The sequence below is a fragment of the Pongo pygmaeus genome, chromosome 12 (assembly GCF_028885625.2).
Source record: "Pongo pygmaeus isolate AG05252 chromosome 12, NHGRI_mPonPyg2-v2.0_pri, whole genome shotgun sequence".
Classification (NCBI taxonomy): domain Eukaryota; kingdom Metazoa; phylum Chordata; class Mammalia; order Primates; family Hominidae; genus Pongo; species Pongo pygmaeus.
Window position 1 is genome coordinate 25,273,648 of NC_072385.2, and position 22,873 is coordinate 25,296,520.

A 22,873-nucleotide genomic window follows, 5' to 3' on the forward strand; every position below is an offset into this window, starting at 1 on the left:
TGAAAAATAAAGTGATTAATTGACTTTTTATTATTAGTTTTGTTCAGTAATACTCTAAATTACATATGAGTAAATTTTTGTCCCAGTTCGTTGTGGTTAATAAAAGAAACTAATGGATATCATAGTATTTGTATAATAATCAACTGGGGTTGAAAGGAGTAACATTTTGAGAATATATGTGTATCAGCAATCATAATCATCATCCCATGTGAATACGTAGATGAGTAAATGGCAGACTTGAGGTTTGAATCTAGATGAGAGTGACTTCAACGTCTATATTTTTTTTCTGTTAGATCATGTAGTAATGGTGGCTATTATCATTATTTAAATTGCTCCATGTTATTCTTAAACCTATTGTGTTTTTCTTCTAGATTATTTCAAAACCATACATCCGAAAGAGAAGGATTATTTCTGTACAATCTACAGCAGATGGTAAGCTATTTGAAGCCTGCCTATTGTATTATTTACTTACCCTTCATTTATTTGTCTTTTTTTTTTTTTTGTGAGATCCAGTCTTACTAGTCTGCAGCCCAGGCTGTGGTGCAGTGGCACAATCTTGGCTCACTGCAACTTCCACCTCCTGGGTTCAAGTGATTCTCCTGCCTCAGCCTCCCAAGTAGCTGGGATTACAGGTGCGCAGCACCACATCTGGCTAATTTTTGTATTTTTAGTAGATATGGAGTTTCACGATGTTGTCCAGGCTGATCTCAAACTCTTGACTTCAAGCGATCAACCCACCTAGGCCTCCCAACTGATTGATTACAGGTGTGAGCCACCGTGCCAGGCCTTCTGGATAAGGATAGAGTCTTGCCGTGTTGTCCAGGCTGGTCTCAAACTCCTGGACTTCTCAAGTAATACTTCTGCCTCAGCCTTCTGAGTAGCTAAGATTGTAGGAACAAGCCACTGTGCTCTTTTATGTTTTTAATATCCTATAGTTTTCTATCGTTGATTTAAAATGCATTTTACTTTTTGTTTAACAGTGCGTCCTCCTATTAAAGAGTGTTTTGTCAGGTATGATTTTACAGATTTTTTAAATTGATATGTTTAATGAAGTGAATAGAGAGAAGAGAAACTAGTATCTGTTTAGTGTTCTACACTGTGCTAGACACCATATTACAAGCTTAACATTTATCATGTCATGTCATCTACACACAGCTGAGAAACTATTTGTCCTATTATTGCGTTTTTACTAATTAGGCAACTCTGCTTTAAAGAGGTTGAAATATTGGCTCATGATTCCACAGTGAACAGGTAGCCAACCCAAGATTGGACCATCATCCTGCCTGGCTCTCAAATCACTTCTTTTGCCCCTAAGCATAAATGGATAGAGATCTATGCAGCAATGGGATCATGGTACTGATTTAAACCAGATTAATTCAGAAAGTCACATTTTGTTATGCATTGCCTCTCTTTAGAGTGTTCCTTAGAAGTCTGGCTACTCCAAAAGTTTGTCCAAATATTTTGGAAATGGCAGTGGTAACCATATTACTTTTTGTTTTAACCATCAAAGTTTTAAAGGCAGTTATCAGTTATCTGTGGCCACAGGACCCTAAGTTTTTCATAAGCAAGACCAAGCCAATGCCAGAAAAATATTATCTTACTGTGCTTGGCGAATGTCTAAATATAGTCCATGTTATGTTAAGTATATTTAGCATATATTAAAAGGATATTTCTAATTCATTTGTCTACTTACTGCCTACCCAGTTAGGTTTTCTCTTTAAGTGAGTACCCTGCCTAGTTTGCTGAAGCTTTTTCTTATTTTCTGGATTCTTTTATTTTCCTTCTATGACATTTTAATAATATTTTCTTGATTTCTTTTTACTTCTCTTCTGCTTTTCTTATGATCTTCTACTATAGTTTTCAAGAACGGCAGCTAAATATTTCCCATTTTCCTATAGACAAAATCAGAGGTGCATAGAATTTCAGAATGTTAAGAAATCCTAGAGACTAAACAAAATATCCTCTAGTACTTGAATCCTTGCTTAACATCCTGATCAAGTGGTTGTTCAGGTGGAGAACCTGAAACTCAAAGAGAGAAAATTATTTGGATACAGTAAATCAGAGAAATGACAATTGCACTCACGTTTGTTAATTCAAAACCCAGTCTTCTTTTACATCATTCTGTCATTGAGTGATTTTAGTTTTAGAAAGAGGGAGTGGCTCTAGTGAACACAGTGGAAGAGGATGAGAATGGAATGAGCTGTTGAACCCAATGAAAGTGGATAGGAATGGAATTTGCAGGGGACAGCCAAATTTGAAGAGAAACTCTTAGTTGGATAGAAATGAGGGTTTTAGGAAAAAATCTGAATTTTTGGCTTCATTACAAGTTTGATAAAGATAAGGAAATTGAAAACACAGGATGTTGGGAGCTATCAAGAAAGGCATATTAGAATATGGCATTGAAGAGGTTCTGAAGAGGTTGCTGCCTTTTTGTTCGTTTAACTGGAGGAACTGACAAACTTCAAGGTTTTATTGAAAAATGTTAAAAGAATTTGAGCCACTGGAAAGAGTCTCCAGAGCAGATAGGAATGTGGTATCATCTTCTTCCATCCCAGTTTACAGAGGGCTTAGAATCCCTCAAGAACTAGGGAGCTGGAGATTGCTTAAGTACATAGATCTGTGACCCAGGGTGGATGTCTCTTTTTTTCTGACTCTTTTCTCAATTCTCTCATGTACATGTAGGGTAGGGGAAATGTAGGATTGGCTGACAAACCAGCAATGAAGCTTCATTTGGGTAGTTGGTAACATGCGTATGCTTGGGGTGGATGACTGAGACTAATTTACTTTCCAGAAGCAGAGGAATAGAGAGCTCCTACTCTCAATTATGTTAGCCCATCTTTTGAGGACTCTGGGCTTTCCTAGGCTGAAGATGTAGATTGGAGATTGCCACGGATCCCTGCAGAAGAGGGATGCAGAAGTGGGAGCCCATAGCAAGGAAGATATTTAGATAGTGATGAATGAAATGGAGCTATAAGTACTTAGGAGGGAGACTTTTCCAGCAGTCTCTCTCTTGGGTATCTGAGTGTCTATGAAGGTTCTTAAGCTTGCTGGTTTTTGTGGATCTGAATGAGGCAGGATGTATATAATGACAATAATTGGATTTTAAAATTTTTAATGTTTTAATCTTCTGTGAAGAATATTCCCAATAACAACATAACAACATATACATTTGTACTTTGACTTGTACACTCAGCTTTCAAACATTTGCACTGTTTCAGGGGGCTCCCTGTAGTGTTCTATGGTGAAGAGAATCAGTGGGCCCTCTTTAAGTAGCTTACATGCTGAAGATCCAAGACTCCCATTTTCCAGTGACAGAGATTAGTCTTTGAATCAGGAATAGATAATGGAGAAGAGACAGTGCCTTTTCTACCTTGTTTTAGGTTATCAGGTTTACTGCACTTCAGTAACAAAAGTTGTGTCAGATATCAACTGGATTTTCAGTTTAGCCTTAAGGGCAGATAATTTATAAGGACAAATTATTGTCTGGCCCTGCCATTATAATGCCTGTCCCTATTTGTTACAGGTTTAAGGGTGAGTCTGCATTGGATATTTCATAGGTTGTGAAAGGTGGAGGCAGAAATAGGTAACTGAAATGTTTTCTAAAACGGAAGCCATATCTTAATTATACCAAGAAATATTATTTAATATGCAGAGAACTGAGTTTCCTCAGACTTTGTTTTTACCATTTTTTTTTGGAGGGGGCATGCATGTATAGACTGACGATTTTTATTTTCTTTTAAGAAATGAACGTGTTCATTTTTGTTGTATCTTTTTGCTCTGTAGGAGTCTCTACAGACCGGATACTGTTGCACAGCCTGTGACAGAGGATCATGCATTTGATTTGGAATCTGAGGTAGAGTACTCTCTTGTGAAATTAATTTTCTCACTGTGAATCTCATTTTTGATATTATTTTCTTCTAAAACTTAGCAGTTGTCTACCTATCATTGTTTTATGTTAGTATTAAAACTTTTATTAGAGATAACCATTTTAAAGAGATGGGAGGGGTTAATTTCAATTTTTTTTATTTGTATAATAATCAGCTGGGGTTGAAAGGAGTAACATTTTGAGAATATGTGTATCACCAATCATAATCATCATGCCATGTGAATATGTAGACAAGTAAATGGCAGACTTCAGATGTGAATCTACATATGAGTGACTTCAAAGTCTATCCTTTTTGTGTTAGAGCATGTAGTAATGGTGGCAATTATCATTATTTTAACTTGCATGTTATTCTTAAACCTATTGTGTCTTTCTTCTAGAATCCTTCAGAACCATACTTTATGAACAGAAGAACGATTTCTCAACAATCTGCAGAAAATTGTAAGCTATTTGAAACCTATTTTATTATCTACTGACTCTTTTTTTTTTTCTTTTTCTTTCTCATTTTTTGTAGATAGAGTGTTACTCACTGTTGCCCAGGCTGGAGTGCAGTGACATGATCTTTGCTCACTGCAACTTCCACCCCCTTGGTTCAAGTGATTCTCCTGCCTCAGCCTCCCGGGTAGCTGGGATTACAGGTGTGCACCACCACACCTGGCTATTTTTGTATTTTTGGTAGAGATGGAGTTTCACCATGTTGGCCAGGCTGGTCTTGAACACCTGACCTCATATGATCTGCCTGCATCAGCCCCCCAAAGTGCTGGGATTAAAGTTGTGAGCCCCCACACCCGGTTCTTATTTATGGATTCTTAATTACATGCATTTCATCTACTCTTGACTTTGTTTTTACTGTAGTAGATGCTGCATGTGGCATTGAAAAAACAGAAAATGGAACCTTGTTTGAAGACCAAAATGTTGATAAGGTAAATGAAGATGTGGTTAAAAGCCAACATAGAATAATCAGAGTCCAGTCCTGTTCACCAACTCACTCTTATCTGTTAATGATCTCTAGTTTTACAATGGTAAATTGTTTTATTTGGAAAGTATTTTTCCCATGCTTTATTCACTTGCCATCTCCCTGTCTTTATAATGATGACAAGGATCCTATAAAGGAATGGAAGTTCTCAAGGTAATAATAGAAAAGAAGTGTAACAGCAAGAGTAATATATGCATGAGACTAGGATTCCTAAAAGGTCGTGGGAGTAAATGATTCTTAGGTTTGCCATTAGGGAAGGAAAGAAGTAGAAAGCAACCTGGAAGAACAGCTCCACAAATACAAAGGTGAGGAGGGGAAAGTAGTAAGAATACAGAGTTGAATAAGAGTGTCAAGATGACAAAGATTAGTATAAAACACCTCAGAAATGGTGTATTTAAATGACAGTAGAATGTCTCCATATCATATTATAGAATTATTTTAAATATAGATTAAGAAAAGAAAGCCAAGTAATTAAAAAAAATGCTCAGATTCTTCTGAGTGACTTATGGGTGATTTTAATAAAGGATTGGAAGAAAATTTATGGGTGACTATATTTAACATTCTGTTTTACATTTAAAAATAGCAAGGAGAGAATAACTTGAATATTTCTAGTTTAAATAAAACATACATATTTAAGGTAATATGTATCTCTGTTACCCTCATTAGATTATATAGATGGATCAAATCATCACACAAACACTGAAAATATATGCATCTATTTATTAATTAAAAAATTCTAAATGGAAAGAAAATTTAATCCTCACTTTTTAAAATTTCAGTAAAGTGATGTCTTATATTTTATCTAGTGAATGCTATGTTCATAGATAATGCAAAGTAAAATCTGTTTTAGGCTACATCAGATTTTGAATGAATCATTAATTTTTGACTCTTGTTAAAAGTTTTTTAAAGTAATATTTGGTATATTCCTAAGTTGCTTAACTAATTTATTTCACTTTTACATAGTCTTGGCAGCTGTTTTAGCCTTTTTTTGATAATGAGAGAAAATAAATAAATAATAAAAAATAAAAAATAATAAAATTAATTAATACATAAATGAATAAAAATTAAAATTTCTGGGTAATTTTTTTTTTGAGACAGAGTCTTGCTCTGTCACCCAGGCTGGAGGGCAGTGGGCGATCTCAGCTCACTACAAGCTCCACCTCCCGGGTTCACGCCATTCTCCTGCCTCAGCCTCGCGAGTAGCTGGGACTGTAGGCGCCCGCCATCACGCCCGGCTAATTTTTTAAGTATTTTTAGTAGAGACGGGGTTTCACTGTGTTAGCCAGGATGGTCTCGATCTCCTGACCTTGTGATCTGCCCGCCTCGGCCTCCCAAAGTGCTGGGATTACAGGTGTGAGCCCCCACGCCTAGCCATTTCTGGTTAATTTTAAAGGAGGTTTCTAATTGATATTCGTTGAATGAGAAAAAATATATTTTTAACCTGGAACCCTCTTAAAGAAATAAATTATTACTTATTTCTGGAGCTAGTCTGACTTACCTTGTGCTGATAACATCTGTACTTAAGAACATACGTGTGATGAATGTAATCAACACTCATGATTGTTTTCTAAACAAAGTACCTATTTTTATAGAATCGTAAGGAAAGAAATATTGCCAACAGAGTACACAGAATTATCTCTGGAATATTACTTTTTACTTTTAAAACTATCTCCTACAGTTGGGACATTTTGTATTATTCTCTGGAAGCATTATTAACTTTAGTATTTATAGTTGTTATACCTTGCACATAAATTTATTCAGCTCTAAAACTCAGGAATCCTTTTGACTTGAGTTTTAAAATAAATTTCTTCTCTCTTCATGTGAGTATTGGGTCCTGATTGACAGGCATAGTGTATTTGAAGACATGTAAATCTTCAGCTTGCATAGTCATATGATTATTTTACTTGATCCTTTCTCTGATTTTTAACTATTATCTTTATGGCATAAGTAGACAATTAGAGCTATTAGTATATCATTTATAGGAGAATCAGAAAACCATATGAACTTTAAAATAGGTTTTATATTTCTCTCTTATATTTTAGTAATACTTAAAATGCCTTATAATTCTATAATAGAATAAATATTTCTACAAGTTAAAAACTTTTAAGATGATTTTTTAAAAATGAGCTTTCTTAGGATACCTTGAATTACTGGTTTAGATAACTGTTTTCATTAAGTTCAAAAATGCAGATGACCATAATATTCCAGAAGTAAATATCTGCATACATTAAGAAAATATATTTTATATCTTTTGATCCAGTATAGAAATATATGATTGAAATTTTGAATCCCATGTTTTGTTTTCTTTTTATTTTCAAAACTTCAGGGTTCTTCATAGGTTTAAATTATTGAATCTTACCAGTTTAGCATATTTTACAAATGTTGACCTTCTCAACAACATGTGGTTTTTTTGAGTAAGGTCATCTGTTTCTACTCCAAATGTATTTACCCAGATCAGTCTTCTAAGTCCCCTTTGTGCCTCAAATTTGATAGGTCTCAAACTGCCTTCCAGATTCTTTCCTGATTCTTTCCTGATTCTTTGTAATCTACTCTGTCATCTGGCTTCCCAATTTTAGTAAATAACACCAAGAAAGTAGCAATGAAACACTGAAGCAGAAAAACTGCACTCCAGGTTTCCCTCACATTGCCAATCCAGTGACTCACCAAATTTTGTATTTTCTACCTTTAACCATTTCTCATGTCTTATTACTGTAATACACTGTCTGCCCTATACTTTTGGAATGTTCGTTTTTGTTTCTCTCTTCTCCCCATGTTTATCTATATATGTCTTTCAGGGTGACCTTTCTTAAACATGTTTACTTTGATCTAACTCATCTTCTTATGGCTGGAGCCTCATTACGTGAAAGAAACATTTACATTCTAGCATAACACTTATTTTGCGGTTTGGCCTGTCTCTCCCATTTTATCTCTCCACTCCACTTTCTCTGTCTGTGTCCAAGTTTTACCACGTTATTGTGGTATTTCTTATTGGCTATGCTGTTTCATGCTTTATTTTTTTGCACATGCTGCCCTCACTAGAAACACTTCACACTCTTACTCTTCACTTGTCTATTTTAAAAATAGAACCCTAAATTTGCAGTGTCTCAGAAGCTTCCCAAGTAGAAATAAGTGTTATTGCCTTTGTGCTGTCACTGTATTTTATTGACTTGAATTGTAGGAATAATGAATTGTGTCTTTCTGCTTTTGTTTTTATAAATTTCTTTTTTCACTTGATAAATAAATAAAATTAGTATTTTATTCATATTATCAGATTTTCCAGTATAGACCTTATGAATTTATAGACACAGAAAATGTTTCTTGAATTACTGACTGATTGAGTAGTAAATATAACATTAACATTTTCTGAAGATTTCTTTTTTTTTTTTAAATAGGAAGGAAAAGCACTACCAGCAACTGGACAAAAAGCAAATGGTATTGGTATTATAAAAAGTGCTCCATGAGAGCAATAAAATAATGATAACGTTATTTTTTGTGTACAAAAAAACAAAGGTGGTGAGGTAGTGAATACAGCTGAATAATTTTCTATGCTTTAATAATATAATTTTTGAAAGTAAATATAACTAATTTAAATATAATTTAAAATAATTTGAAATTAAATTAATTGTTAAATTACATTACATTATAAGCCTAATTTTAATTAAATTATAAATATAATTTATTAATTTTTAATAGTAAATATAATTTAATTTAAACATACTTTTTCTTAAAACTTTGGTGAACGCTTAAACTTGTAGATCAAAATATAATATTGATTGTTGAGAAATGGACATTAGTAGATTTACAAAAAAAAATGTGAGGTGGGATGGTGTAAATTAAGAAAGCAGCTGGCTAGGTAATTTGGAGGTTTCTGATGAGGAAACTTGAGGGAACTCACTTTATGTAGACTCAGTGTATTCCCACTCAAAGAGAAGATTAAATTATTGCTGCTTTGGAGCTTAGTGGAAACAGAGGGTAGAAGAACGACAGGAAACCACAGGAACTCATTTCTTCTCTCTATAGGGGTTACACATCAATGATATGCGCTTCATTCATGTTTGTTAGTGAACTGGGATGCACTTGGATATCAAAACATTGGCGGTTTTCTTTAAAAACAATGCTGTTTTTGATGAAATAGCCATTGTATAAAAGTACCTCAGAGGCTGGTATGCTATAGCATATCAAACCGACTTTAGAAAAAAACAAAGGAGAAATTTATTTCTTGAGTACTAAAAGTGTAACTGTCAATAATCATGGCAAATATTTCGATATGTAAAAGTTGATTAAGCCGGCCGCGGTGGCTCACGGCTGTAATCCCAGCACTTTGGGAGGCGGAGGCGGAGGCGGGAGGATTGGGAGGTCAGGAGATGGAGACCATCCTGGCTAACATGGTGAAACCCCATCTTTACTAAAAATACAAAAAATTAGCCAGGCGTGGTGGCATGTGCCTGTAGTCCCAGCTACTAGGGAGCCTGAGGCAGGAGAATCACCCGAACCCGGGCGGCGGAGGTTGCTGTGAGCTGAGATTGTGCCACTGCACTCCAGCCTAGGCAGCAGAGCAAGACTCCATGTCAAAAAAAAAAAAAAAAGAAAGTTGATTATTATGAAAAAAAAGTCAATGGTGATTCAGAGATTTTTGGTTACATTTTGTAAGTGAAAATCTGAGTACTCATTAGTTATTTGATGTGTAATGCATACATTTTTTGCATAAGTGAATGAAAAGATGGCAAGAGAAATAAGTTGAGAATCCAGAAGTTGAAAATATCAGAAGTCTTCATGACTGTGGATAACATGAGTATTTTTAGAAACGATTTTTCTCCAAGTAGATATCTAAACTAATGATTGAGAGCACTTCCTGCCAGCAGAAGTGAATGATACATTTTCTTTTCTTTTCTTTTATTTTTTTTGAGACGGAGTCTCGCTCTGTCACCCAGGCTTGAGTGCAGTGGTGGGATCTCGGCTCACTGCGAACTCCGCCTCCCGCGTTCACGCCATTCTCCTGCCTCAGCCTCCCGAGTAGCTGGGACTACAGGCGCCCGCCACCACACCCGGCTAATTTTTTGTATTTTTAGTAGAGACAGGGTTTCACCGTGTTAGCCAGGATGGTCTCGATCTCCTGACTTCATGATCTGCTCTCCTCGGCCTCCCAAAGTGCTGGGATTACAGGCATGAGCCGCCGCGCCCCGCCGCTAATGATACATTTTCATGCACTCTCATTGCAACTTCATAGTTTCTAACATTTATTCTTCTGGGATCCACTTTGGTTCTCTCATTTGATGTCACTTTTTTTGGCTTCATCCAGCAGATTCACATTGGTAGAAATACTTTTCTGTGTTACTTGTAGTCATATGAAACCTAATCTCACCCTTGCAATCTGGACTGCATGTTTTATAGAATCTATATTGTGATTTTTCATGTGTATATTCCTGTCATGTTTGTGTGTTAACCAAAACAAGAGCAAAGCAACCCAAAGCCTAATGGGTAACAATTTCAAGGGCAAGGATGAAGATTTCAGCTGGATACAAACACTGCACGATTGATGGTAGGCTGTGTCATATTTACCTGTAGTCAATTATGTGTTCCTTTTGCTTTGTAGTGTCTCCTGAGCAACCGCCTTTATTCAAGGTAAACATATTTTCTTTAATTATTAACAAAATGCTCTGTGATATATACATGATATGTTAATCATTATGTTGTCAAACCCATTCAGCATACGGTGAAAGACAGAGATCACATTTCAACTAGATTCTTAGGAAGTATGGATTCACTAACTTCCAGCAAAGGTAAATTTGCCACTACAAATTTCACTCTAGAAAATGTAGATGAAAATATTGAAAATGCTCATAGTTTTTTGATTCCCACTTTTTATCTAAATGAGATGGAAGGATTTAATGTAAATATGCTGATGTTCTTGTTAATATCTTTGTTTATAAAATGATATTTAAGACATAACGCGGATATTTTACACCATGAGCTCTAGCCCAAATGCTTTTCCCTTAAAGTTGTCATCATCTAAAGATCCCAGTTTTGAATTCCTGTGCATGTTAGGGATTTGAGGAGGTGTATTTTGACACTAAATATTTTCAGTGCTTCAAAATTGATTGCAATACTCCTCTCTTCTTCATCTAGAGGAAAGCTAGACCTGCTGACATTACAATTGTTTTAGAACTTCAACTCCTTGATGTCAGTGTTGTTACATTGAGAATCTTAATCACATCTTCTGATTACCAGATTGAGTTTTGGCATGTGTATGTGTGTGTGTGTATCTCTGATTATAAATGAATAAAATGATTAATTATTCTTTTGTAACTCTTTGGTAGATACAGTGTTTTAAAACAATGATTCTGAGCTGTTTTGGCCTTAGAATATTTTCTTCTACTACAATTTATTGCCTACAGGTAACCAAAAGCCTGAATTAACGTTTTTTACTTTTAAGTCACTGCAATGCACATTAAAAATACTTTACAAGACACTTGCACTTTCATAGGTAATATGTAGAATCTGTTTCCAAGTATCAAGTCTTCTATACGATTTCACACAGTGTACATAATAGCTGCAACTCAGCTTTTCTAATCAGTGATATATATTTCAGATCTATCCAGGTTGACACAATTTGGTCATCTCTGATTTGTTGTATGGTCTTGTGGTATGCCATTTTATGACTGCACCACGATTAATTAAAGTCTCTTCATGCTGATACAAAATGAAGATAAATATGATGACATACTAACATAGATTTGCTTATGTGGTTGCCTTTATTGATTTGTACTATATAAGAAATTAAATAGAAGTATTTCAGATACCCCGAGTATAGCTGTATACACTGCGATAGCTGTATTGACTACATTCATTACCCCTTAGAGCCATGTTTTTCCATCATGTTATGACTCTGAAAAACTCCAGTGTATGCTTTCCAGAGAATGACATTGGAAAGCAGAAATGGCCGAAGTATCATTTGGTACCTTGACTTCCTTACATAGATGTAGAACTCCAGGAATGATCAAATCGCAGTTTAGAACCCCTTTGTTGGGCCCTATAAAGGGTTTCCGGATGTCAAATGATAAATAGTCTCCAGATGAAGAAATGCTCTATAATGCCTCACCGCTGTGTTTTCCTGTATTTTGTCCTTTTCTGAAAACTTTAAATACATGAATTTTTGGTAGAAATGAAAATCTTTCTGTTTTATATATTTGTTTCTGTCTCATGGCACTCTGATCTGTTTGAATCTGGTAAGGATCTAGCCTTGTCTTATTTATACCAGCAAGCAGTGTTGTCACTTAATGCTCTCATTTTTCACTCAAATGACTGACGTTTTCCCAAGTCTTCACAAGAGATTTCTGAAGCTGTTGCTGCATTGAGCAGAGACTATGTCATTGTAATTGCAGAAGTTTTTAAATTAAATATATTTAATAAAATTTTAGATCCTGTTTCTCTGGAACACATAACACATAATGGTATAATGTGTATTTAACCATAAATTAGCTTCACAAAAAGTTTGTGTATATAAAAGTGTTTATATCCAAAGAAATTCTTATTTACTGCTCAGTAATCTCTTGTGTAGAAGACAATATGTAACATAGTTTGCTGAGTCTTTGATAATAACCCCCAGTGTAAAATAAAGCCGTAAACATAAAATGAGAGTTGATACTCCGTGAAACTGATGTGAGTGAATAGAAACTGTGGAACAGTTTGTCTGTGGGAGAGAGGAGGACGTGGGGCTGCTATTGTGAAGAACGAATTTGTACAAGTTAGTCCATTTTCTGTAGCTTTTATATTCTAATAAAGGAAAACCATATCTTCATATTTATAAAATGAGATTTTACTGGTTTGATCACAGGGGTGGTGAGAATAATGAAGAACAAAATGTGGAAGGCAAAGAATGAAGACCAGATAGTGAGATTAGATTTATCAACAAAAAAGAGTGCAAGTGGGGTGGGATGGTGCAAATAAAGATAGCAGCTGGCTAGGTGTTTGGGGGTTTCTGATGAGGAAACCTGAGAAAACTCACTTTATGTGGACCTGGTATATTCACACTCGAACAGAATATTGGATTGTTGTTGCTTCAGAGCTTAATGGAAGCAGAGGTGGAAGAATGAGAGTAAACCACAGGGACTCAATTCTTCTCTCTGTAGGGGTCACACATCGACAATAGGATAGGTGCTTCATGTTAGCAAAATGCGATGCACTGCACGTCAAACTGACTGTGGAAGCAAAACAATCAAGAAATATATTTCTTAAGTATTATTTATTTATTTATTTTTTAATTTTATTATTATCATACTTTAAGTTTTATGGTACATGTGCGCAATGTGCAGCTTTGTTAAAATGTAGCTGTCAATAATCATGGCAAATATTTTTATATATAAAAGGTGATTAACACAAAAAAAGCCTCTGATGTTTCAAATATTTTGGTTAGATTTGTTTTATGGGACTCTACACATTAGGTATTTGGAGTGTAATGTATACATTTTTTGCATAAGTGAATGAAGAGATGGAAGGCGGGCTAAAGTTGAGAATCCAGGAGATGGAAAAACACCAGAAGCTTGCATGACTGTGGACAACTTGAGTATTTTTGTTAACTATGCTTCTGTGTGTAGATATCTGAACTAATGAACTGAGAATACATCCTGCAAGCAGAAGTGAATGATACATTTTAATGAAATTGATAGTTTTTAAGTTAGAGGACAAAATGAAGAACAGGAGAACTATTGTAGTATTATAGTATAAATGGTTCTTGGGTGATTTCTTCAGGGTACGCCATAGCGTTCTACCATGGGCTTTGACATTTATCCTTCTGGGGTCCTATTTGGTCCTTTCATTTGACATCACATTTTTTGGCTTCAGTTAAGAGGATCACGTTGGTAGAAGTACTTTTCTGTGTTCATTGCAGTCATGTGAAACCTAATCTCTCTCTTGAAATCTGGACTACATGTTTTATGAAACCTGTATTGTGATTTCCATGTGTATATTCCTGTCATGTCTGTATGCTAACCAAAACAAGAGCAAAAGCAACCCAGAGCCTAATAGGTAACAGTTTCAGGACCAAGCATGAAGATTTCAGCTGGATACAAACACTACATAGTGGATGGTGGGCTGTGTCATATTTACATGTACTTAATTATGTGTCCCTTTTGCTTTGTAGAATCTTCTGAGCGACCTCCTTTATCCACGGTAAACAAATATATTTTCATTTTTAATTAACAAAATGCTTTGTGATATATACATGATATGTTAATCATTATGTTGTAAAACCCATTCAGCTTACTGTGAAAGAGGCAGATCCCAGTTCAAAAGTAGCTGTGAGAAGGAAGGATTCACCACCTCCAGAAAAAGGTAAATTTGCCAATACAAATTTCATCTGGAAAGAAGGACATGAATATGTTGGAAATGTTCATAGTCTTCTGATTTGTATTTCTTTTACCCCAATAAGATAGAAGGATTTGATCTAAATGATGCTGATGCTGTTAGTGTCTATGCTTATAAAATGATATTTAGAAGAACAAGGAAAAGAAATTTAAAAAATATGAGCTCTATTTTTTTTTATTTTTTTATTTTATTATTATTATTATTATTATTATTATTATTATTATTATTGTACTTTAGGTTTTATGGTACATGTGCCCAATGTGCAGGTAAGTTACATATGTATACATGTGCCATGCTGGTGCGCTGCACCCACCAACTCGTCATCTAGCATTAGGTATATCTCCCAATGCTATCCCTCCCCCCTCCCTCCAACCCACAACAGTCCCCGAAGTGTGATGTTCCCCTTCCTGTGTCCATGTGTTCTCATTGTTCAATTCCCACCTATGAGTGAGAATATGCGGTGTTTGGTTTTTTGTTCTTGTGATAGTTTACTGAGAATGATGATTTCCAATTTCATCCATGTCCCTACAAAGGACATGAACTCATCATTTTTTATGGCTGCATAGTATTCCATGGTGTATATGTGCCACATTTTCTTAATCCAGTCTATCATTGTTGGACATTTGGGTTGGTTCCAAGCCTTTGCTATTGTGAATAATGCGGCAATAAACATACGTGTGCATGTGTCTTTATAGCAGCATGATTTATAGTCCTTTGGGTATATACCCAGTAATGGGATGGCTGGGTCAAATGGAATTTCTAGTTCTAGATCCCTGAGGAATCGCCACACTGACTTCCACAAGGGTTGAACTAGTTTACAGTCCCACCAACAGTGTAAAAGTGTTCCTATTTCTCCACATCCTCTCCAGCACCTGTTGTTTCCTGACTTTTGAATGATTGCCATTCTAACTGGTGTGAGATGGTATCTCATTGTGGTTTTGATTGCATTTCTCTGATGGCCAGTGATGGTGAGCATTTTTTCATGTGTTTTTGGCCGCATAAATGTCTTCTTTTGAGAAGTGTCTGTTCATGTCCTTCGCCCACTTTTTGATGGGGTTGTTTGTTTTTTTCTTGTAAATTTGTTGGAGTTCATTGTAGATTCTGGATATTAGCCCTTTGTCAGATGAGTAGGTTGCGAAAATTTTCTCCCATTTTGTAGGTTGCCTGTTCACTCTGATGGTAGTTTCCTTTGCTGTGCAGAAGCTCTTTAGTTTAATTAGATCCCATTTGTCAATTTTGGCTTTTGTTGCCATTGCTTTTGGTGTTTTAGACATGAAGTCCTTGCCCATGCCTATGTCCTGAATGGTATTGCCTAGGTTTTCTTCTAGGGTTTTTATGGTTTTAGGTCTAACATTTAAGTCTTTAATCCATCTTGAATTGATTTTTGTATAAGGTGTAAGGAAGGGATCCAGTTTCAGCTTTCTACATACGGCTAGCCAGTTTTCCCAGCACCATTTATTAAATAGGGAATCCTTTCCCCATTTCTTGTCTTTCTCAGGTTTGTCAAAGATCAGATGGTTGTAGATATGTGGCATTATTTCTGATGGCTCTGTTCTGTTCCATTGAAAAAAAATATGAGCTCTAGCTCAGATGCTTTTCCTTTTAGGTTGTGATAAAGATCCCAAGGTGGAATTTGTATGCATGTTAGGGGTTCAAGGAGGTGAATTTTGAAACTATAAATATTTTTCAGTGCTTCAATTTCTGGTTGCAATACTGTCCTTTACCTAGAGAAAAGCAATACCAGCTGACATTACAATTGTGTTAGAACTTCAACTTCTTTATGTCGGTGTTGTCACATTGAGAACCTTCGAATCTTCACCCAATCATATGCTCTGATTACCAGCTTGAATTTCTGCATATGTATGTGCGTGTGTGCTTTTGTTTGTGAGTTTGGGTGTGTGTGATACCTCTGATTCTGGAAAATGAATAAAGTCATTAATCATTTTTTGGTGGCTCTTTGGTAGATACAGGGTTTTAAAGCAATGATTCTGAGCTGTTTTAACCTTAGAATCTTTTATGCTACTACAATTCATTGCCTACAGGTAACCAACAACCTGAATTAATGTTGGTTTGTTTGTTTTGTATTATGCCTTAAGTTCTGGGATACATGTGAAGAACATGCAGGTTTTTTACATAGGCATACATGTGCCATGGTGGTTTACTGTACCCATCAACCCATCAGCTACATTAGGTATTTCTACTAATACTATCCCTCCCCTAGGACCCCACTACCCTGACAGGCCCTGGTGTGTGATGTTCCCCTCCCTGTGTCCACGTGTTCTCATTGTTCAACTCCCACTTATGAGTGAGAACATGTGGCATTTGGTTTTCTTTTCCTGTGTTAGTTTGCTGAGAATGATGGTTTCAGGCTTCATCCATGTCTTTGCAAAGGACATGAACTCATCCTTTTTTATGGCTGCATAGTATTCCATGACGTGTATATGCCACATTTTCTTTATCCAGTCTATCACTGATGGGCATTCGGGTTGGTTCCAAGTCTTTGCTATTGTGAATAGTGCTGCAATAGACATACATGTGCATGTGTCTTTATAGTAGAATGATTTTTAATCTTTGGGGTATGTACTCAGTAATGGGATTGCTGGGTCAAATGGCATTTCTGTTTCTAGATCCTTGAAGAATCACCGCACTGTCTTCCACAGTGGTTAAAATAATTGACACTCCCACCAACAATATAAAAGCATTCCTATTTCTCCACATCCTCTCCAGCATCTGTTGTTTCCTGACTTTTTAATGTTGACCATTCTAACTGGTGTGAGATGGTATCTCATTGTGGTTTTGATTTGCATTTCTCTAATGATCAGTGATGATGAGCCTTTTTTTCATATGTTTACTGGCTGAATAAATGTCTTCTTTTGAGCATATCCTTCACCCACTTCTTGATGAGGTTGTTTGTTCTTTTCTTGTAAATTTGTTTAAGTTCCTTTTAGATTCTGGATATTAGCCTTCTGTCAGATGGAGAGATTGCAAACATTTTCTCCTGTTCTGTAGGTTGCCTGTTCACTCTGATCATAGTATTGGAAGTTCTGGCTGGGGCAATCAGACAAGAGGAAAAAATAAAGGGTATTGAAATAGGAAGAAAGGAAGTCAAATTGTCTCTGCAGATGACATTATTGTATATTTAGGAAACCATATCGTCTCAGCCCCAAATCTCCTTCAGCTGATAAGCAACATCAGCAAAGTCTCAGGATACAAAATCAGTGTGCAAAAATCACAAGCATTCCTATACACTGATAAAAGACAAACAGCCAAATCATAAGTGAACGCCCATTCACAATTGCTACAAAGAGAATAAAATACCTAGGAATACAACTCACAAAGGATGGGAAAGACCTCTTCAAGGAGAACTACAAACCACTGCTCAAGGATATAAGAGAGGACACAAGCAAATGGAAAAACATTCTATGCTCATGGATAGGAAGAATCAATATCATGAAAATGGCCATACTGCCCAAAGTAATTTATAGGTTCAATGCTATAGACTACCATTGACTTTCTTCACAGAATTAGAAAAAACTACTTTAAATTTCATATGGAACCAAAAAAGAGCCCATATGGCTGAGACAATTGTAAGCAAAAAGAACAGAGCTGGAGGCATCATGCTACCTGACTTCAAACTATACTACAAGGCTATAGTAATGAAAACAGCACGGTACAGGTACCAAAACAGGGATATAGACCAATGGAACAGAACAGAGGCCTCACAAGTAACACCATACATGTACAACCATATGATCTTTGACAAACCTGACAAAAAACAATCAGTGGGGGAAAGATTACCTATTTAATAAATGGTGTTGGGAAAACTGGCTAGCCTTATGCAGAAAACTGAAACTGGACCCCTTCCTTACATCTTATACAAAAATTAACTCAAGATAAATTAAAGACTTAAACGTTTAAGTAAGATCTAAAACCATAATAACCCTAGAAGAAAACCTAGGCAATACCATTCAGGACATGGGCATGGGCAAAGACTTCATGACTAAAACACCAAAAGCAATGGCAACAAAAGCCAAAATTGACAAATGGGATCTAATTCAACTAAGGAACTTGTGCAGTTTTATTTGGGAGTGTGCATGAGGTACCTCTGAGTTTCAAAAATGAAGAAAGTAAGTAGTCATGCTTTCCTGACTCTTTGGTAGACACAGCCCTTTAAGACAGTCATTCTGAGCTGTTACGGTTTTGGGTTCTCTATAATACTAAAGCTTACTGCCGATATGTAACCAAGAGCTTGAATTAATTAAAAAAAAAAGAAATCACCCAAATGCACATTAAAAACCTCTTACAACATATGTGCACATTCATAGACAACATGTAGAACTTGATTTTGTGTATTAAAAACTTGTAGAAAAGTTCAGGCAGTGCACTTAATGAATGCAACTTGGTCTTTATAAAATCAGTGATATATATTTCAGATCTATCCACATTGACCCAGTGAGGTATTTCTTGATTTATTGTATGATCTCATGATATGCCATGTGATGACTACAGCATATTATGCTCTCTTCATGCTGATACCATATGGACTTAAATATGATGACATACCAACATGGATATTCTTATGTGGTTGCTTTTATTGATTTGTACTATATTAGAAATGAAACAGAAGTATTGGAAATCCTAGCAAGCATAGCTGTATCTCTCCCATGGCTGTGTTGATTGCAACTGTTTCCCTCTTAAAGCATGTCTTTTTGACATGTCCTGACTCTGAGAAAATCCAGTGCGTGCTTTTCAGAGAATAACAGTAAGGAGTGGAAATGGCCGATGGTCAAAGTGTTACTTGTCCTCTTCACTGCCCTTCATGAATGTTAAACTCTAAAATACTCAGATCACAATTTAGAACCCCTTTGTTGATCCCTATAGAGTGTTCCCAGATGTCAAATAACAAACAGGCCTTTGATGAAGAAACACCCTGTAAAGCCATATTGCTCTGGTTTTTGTGTGTGAATGTGTGTGTGTGTGTGTGTGCACGTATGTGTGTGTATTTTTTTCTCTTCTGAAAACTGTAAATAGAGGAATTTTCATTACAAATGAAAATGTTTCTGTTCCATATTTATTTCCTGTCTAATGTACTTTGCTCTTCTTGGATCTAGTAAGGATCTCAGCTTGTCTTTTTTATACCTGCAAAAAATTATGTCAGTGCTTCATTTTTCATGTCAATTACTGACATATTTTCAAGTCTTCACAAGTTATTTCTGAAGATTTTGGTGCATCAAGGAGAGACTTTCATTGTAGTTAAAGAAGTTTTCAAATAGGTTATATTCAATAACATTTCAGAGCTTGTTTCTCTGGAAAGCATAGACATAGTGGTGTTATGGGTAGTTAAACATAAAATAGCTCCACAAAGCGTTGTGTACATAAAAGTGTTCATATCCTGGAAAATTCTAGTTTATTGCTCAGTACTGTTTGCTGGAGAGGAAAATAGGTAAGATAGGCTGCTGAGCCTATGATAATAACTCCTAATATGAGGTGAAAGCATAGAGACAAATGAGAGATGATAGATACTCAAACCAATGTGACAGAAGAACAGCTGTGAAAGAGTGTCTATGGGAGAGAGGAGGCCATGGGGCTGCTTTTGTGAAGAAGGAATTTGTACACATTAGTCAAGTGTCTGACACATTTAACATTTTAATAAAGCAAAGCCTTATCTTCACATGTGTCAAAATGGGATTGTACAGATGTCACAATACAGTGGTGGTGAAAATAATGAAGAAATGAATGTGGAGGTCAAAGAATCAAGTCCACCAATATGGATATTAGATTTATGAACGAAAAAGAGTGTATGTCAAATTGGGCAGATGTGAAAAAAGAAAGTAGCTAGCTAGGTAATTTAGAGGTTTCTGATGAGAAGACTTGTGGGAAGTCACTTAATGGAAAGCAGAAGCAGAAGTTAGAAGGATGAGGGTGACCCACAGGGTCTCATTTCTTCTCCCTAGAAGTTTTGCACATCAATGATAAATGCTTCGTTCACATCAGTGTTTTTTTTTTTTTGGAAAGCTGTGTTTGCTGAGGTAGTTATTTCATAAAAGAACCTGAGAGACCCCCATAGTATATCATGTGAAACTAGATTTAGGAAAAAGGAATCAAAGAATGCATTTTTAGAGTACTAAACAGATAACTGCCAATAATCATGACAATCATGTCATATGTACATATATGCATTATGTCATATTGGTTGGTTATTTATACGAAAAGAAGTCTCTAGTGATTTAGAAACTTTTTTTAGTTTATTTTCATAGGAATCTGATTACACATTATTTCATTGATGGGTATGTTTTTGCAAAAGTGGACGAAGAGACAGTGAAAAGGCCGAACTGCTGAATCCAGGAAATATAAAAACATCAGGAATCTTCATGACTATAAACAAAATGATTTTTTAAATTATAACTCTTAGATTAAGTGAACTCACTTCAGATGCATTTAGAATATTTGCATAAAGGATGATTTGATTTTTGGCTGCTCCAGGAACTACTGGAAGCAGGAAAGAGTGATAGAATTGGGATAAACCACAGTGACTCATTACCCGACTTTGTTACTATTGGGCACCAGAGGTATATGTTTTGTTGATATTATTCAAATGAGATAAACATGAATATGCATACATTGGCTTTGTTTTTCAAGGAGCTATTGGATAAAATAGCAACTTAATAAAAATTCTCTAGAGAATAACATGATACTTTAACCAGACTATTTTAGAAGTGAAAATAATGTTGAAATCATTACTTGACTCCTAAATGGTTATTTTCAAGGAATATTGGAGTGATTTCCAGATGTAAAAGCTTATTCATATCTAATGCTTGCAGCAACTTTATTTTGTATAAGTATGTCAAATTTGGTAATTTATTATACTTTTGGATGAAGTTTATATATTATACCTTGTTGCCATGAGTGGATGAAGAAAGTTTCGGAAGGCTAAACTAGAAGATACAAGAGATGTAGGCACATTATTACATCATATGGGTGTGAGAAATAATGAATATTACATACTAGAATTTACCAAACATACATCCAATCTGATTAAGTTAAGACACTTCCACTGAAGAGATGTGAAGTGTACATTCACCTAAAGTGTCATTATAATTGTGTACCTTCTCAATGATCGATCAAGTTAAAGAGCATGATGAATGTTTGCAGTAAAATGTTGCACATCATTCTGATATCTTGCATGAAGGACATGCGAGTGCATATATCACCTGGTTTGACGTCGATTCCCAGGTGTATGAGTTAGACTCTGATTTTAGATCACATTTGTCCTCATCACTCAGCATATCCAGATTGATATTGACATGGTTTTATTTTAGTTTTAGACATACGGAGAAAGTCATATCACATTTGAAATTGTCAGTGTATATTCCTTGAAGACTGTATTCCTGTTTTCTTCAGTGTATTTCCTTCATGTTTAGTCCCAAGAAACAAAGTATTAAATATCAAAGCCTACAGTAATACAGGCAGAAGTATAAAACTTGATACTAACATGCTATCCATGTATTAATGTATGGAAAACATTATCGTATTTACATATGATTGATTATGTATCCCTTTTGCTTTTCAGTGTCTTCTCAGAAACAACCAGCTGAGAAGGTAATTAAAGTCTCATTTATATGTTGAACTATTAACTGTATAGTCTATGAAACCTACTTTACATATTGATTATTTTGTTTCAAATCCCATTCAGGCTACAAGTGATGAGAAAGATTCTGTTTCAAATATAGCCACAGAAATAAAGGAGGGACCAATATCTGGGAGAGGTAATTTTGCAAAACACATCTAACGTCATGTTCAATCAAGATAGAAGAGAACTTGCCTTCCCCAAATATATCAGTGGGAAGTTCGTCTAAGCTGCACGTTCTGATTCAGTACACCTGAGATTCTTCATTTGTAGTGAGTTCTCAGGTGACCCTCATGCTGCTGGTCCTTGGCCATGATCTGAGTAGTAAGATTATAGACTTCCCTACATTGAAATTGGGAAGAAGAACAATTGGAGAGCAGTTCAACACATACCAGGCTAAGGAAGCAGCATAATTTTGCTTTAATTTACGGCACATTTCCATCAAGAGGGGAAAGAGAACGAGATGAAGTAATAGATATTATAGGCATCGTATCGTATTGTTATAAACAGAGGGAAAAGTGATCCTAATAACTCCATAAACGATGTAGAATGAGAACTAAGAAGACCACTGATGTAGCAATTATTTTCCTCAAGGAAGAGGGATTGTGGGGCAGGAAGGAGGAAAAAGAAGAAGATATTTATGTAATTTTGGGGTTTCTGCTGAGGAAAGCTGAGCAAACTCATTTCAGATGCGTTTGGAATATTTGCATAAAAGAAGATTTGATTTTGGCTGCTCCAAGAACTGCTGGAAGCAGGAAACCCTGCTAGAATCAGGATAAACCACAGTGACTCATTACTCCTCTTTGTTACTATTAGTCATCAGAGATATATGTTTTGTTGACTTTAGTTATAAAAATGAGATAAACTTGCATATGAATACATTGACTTCCTTGTTCAAGGAGCTAACTCTTGGATAAAATAGCTATTTAATGAAACTTCTTTAGAGACTAACATGATACTCCCAACAAGGCTATTTTAGAAACAAAAATGATGTTGAATTCTAATTAACTCCTAAAGTGGTCAT

General features: G+C 35.6%; 1 protein-coding gene across 1 annotated transcript in view; it reads left to right on the forward strand.

Annotated features, from left to right (window-relative positions):
* Positions 1-22,873, forward strand: part of ANKRD36C (ankyrin repeat domain 36C) — a 162,792-nt gene that overhangs the window by 66,260 nt on the left and 73,659 nt on the right. Inside the window, exons 26-37 of the mRNA XM_063649065.1 lie at positions 372-432; positions 981-1,011; positions 3,784-3,853; positions 4,264-4,324; positions 4,739-4,806; positions 8,252-8,291; positions 10,453-10,481; positions 10,567-10,639; positions 13,999-14,027; positions 14,117-14,189; positions 21,793-21,821; positions 21,916-21,988. Coding sequence (XP_063505135.1) covers positions 372-432; positions 981-1,011; positions 3,784-3,853; positions 4,264-4,324; positions 4,739-4,806; positions 8,252-8,291; positions 10,453-10,481; positions 10,567-10,639; positions 13,999-14,027; positions 14,117-14,189; positions 21,793-21,821; positions 21,916-21,988 — 637 coding nt within the window. The remainder of the gene's footprint in view (positions 1-371; positions 433-980; positions 1,012-3,783; positions 3,854-4,263; positions 4,325-4,738; positions 4,807-8,251; positions 8,292-10,452; positions 10,482-10,566; positions 10,640-13,998; positions 14,028-14,116; positions 14,190-21,792; positions 21,822-21,915; positions 21,989-22,873) is intronic.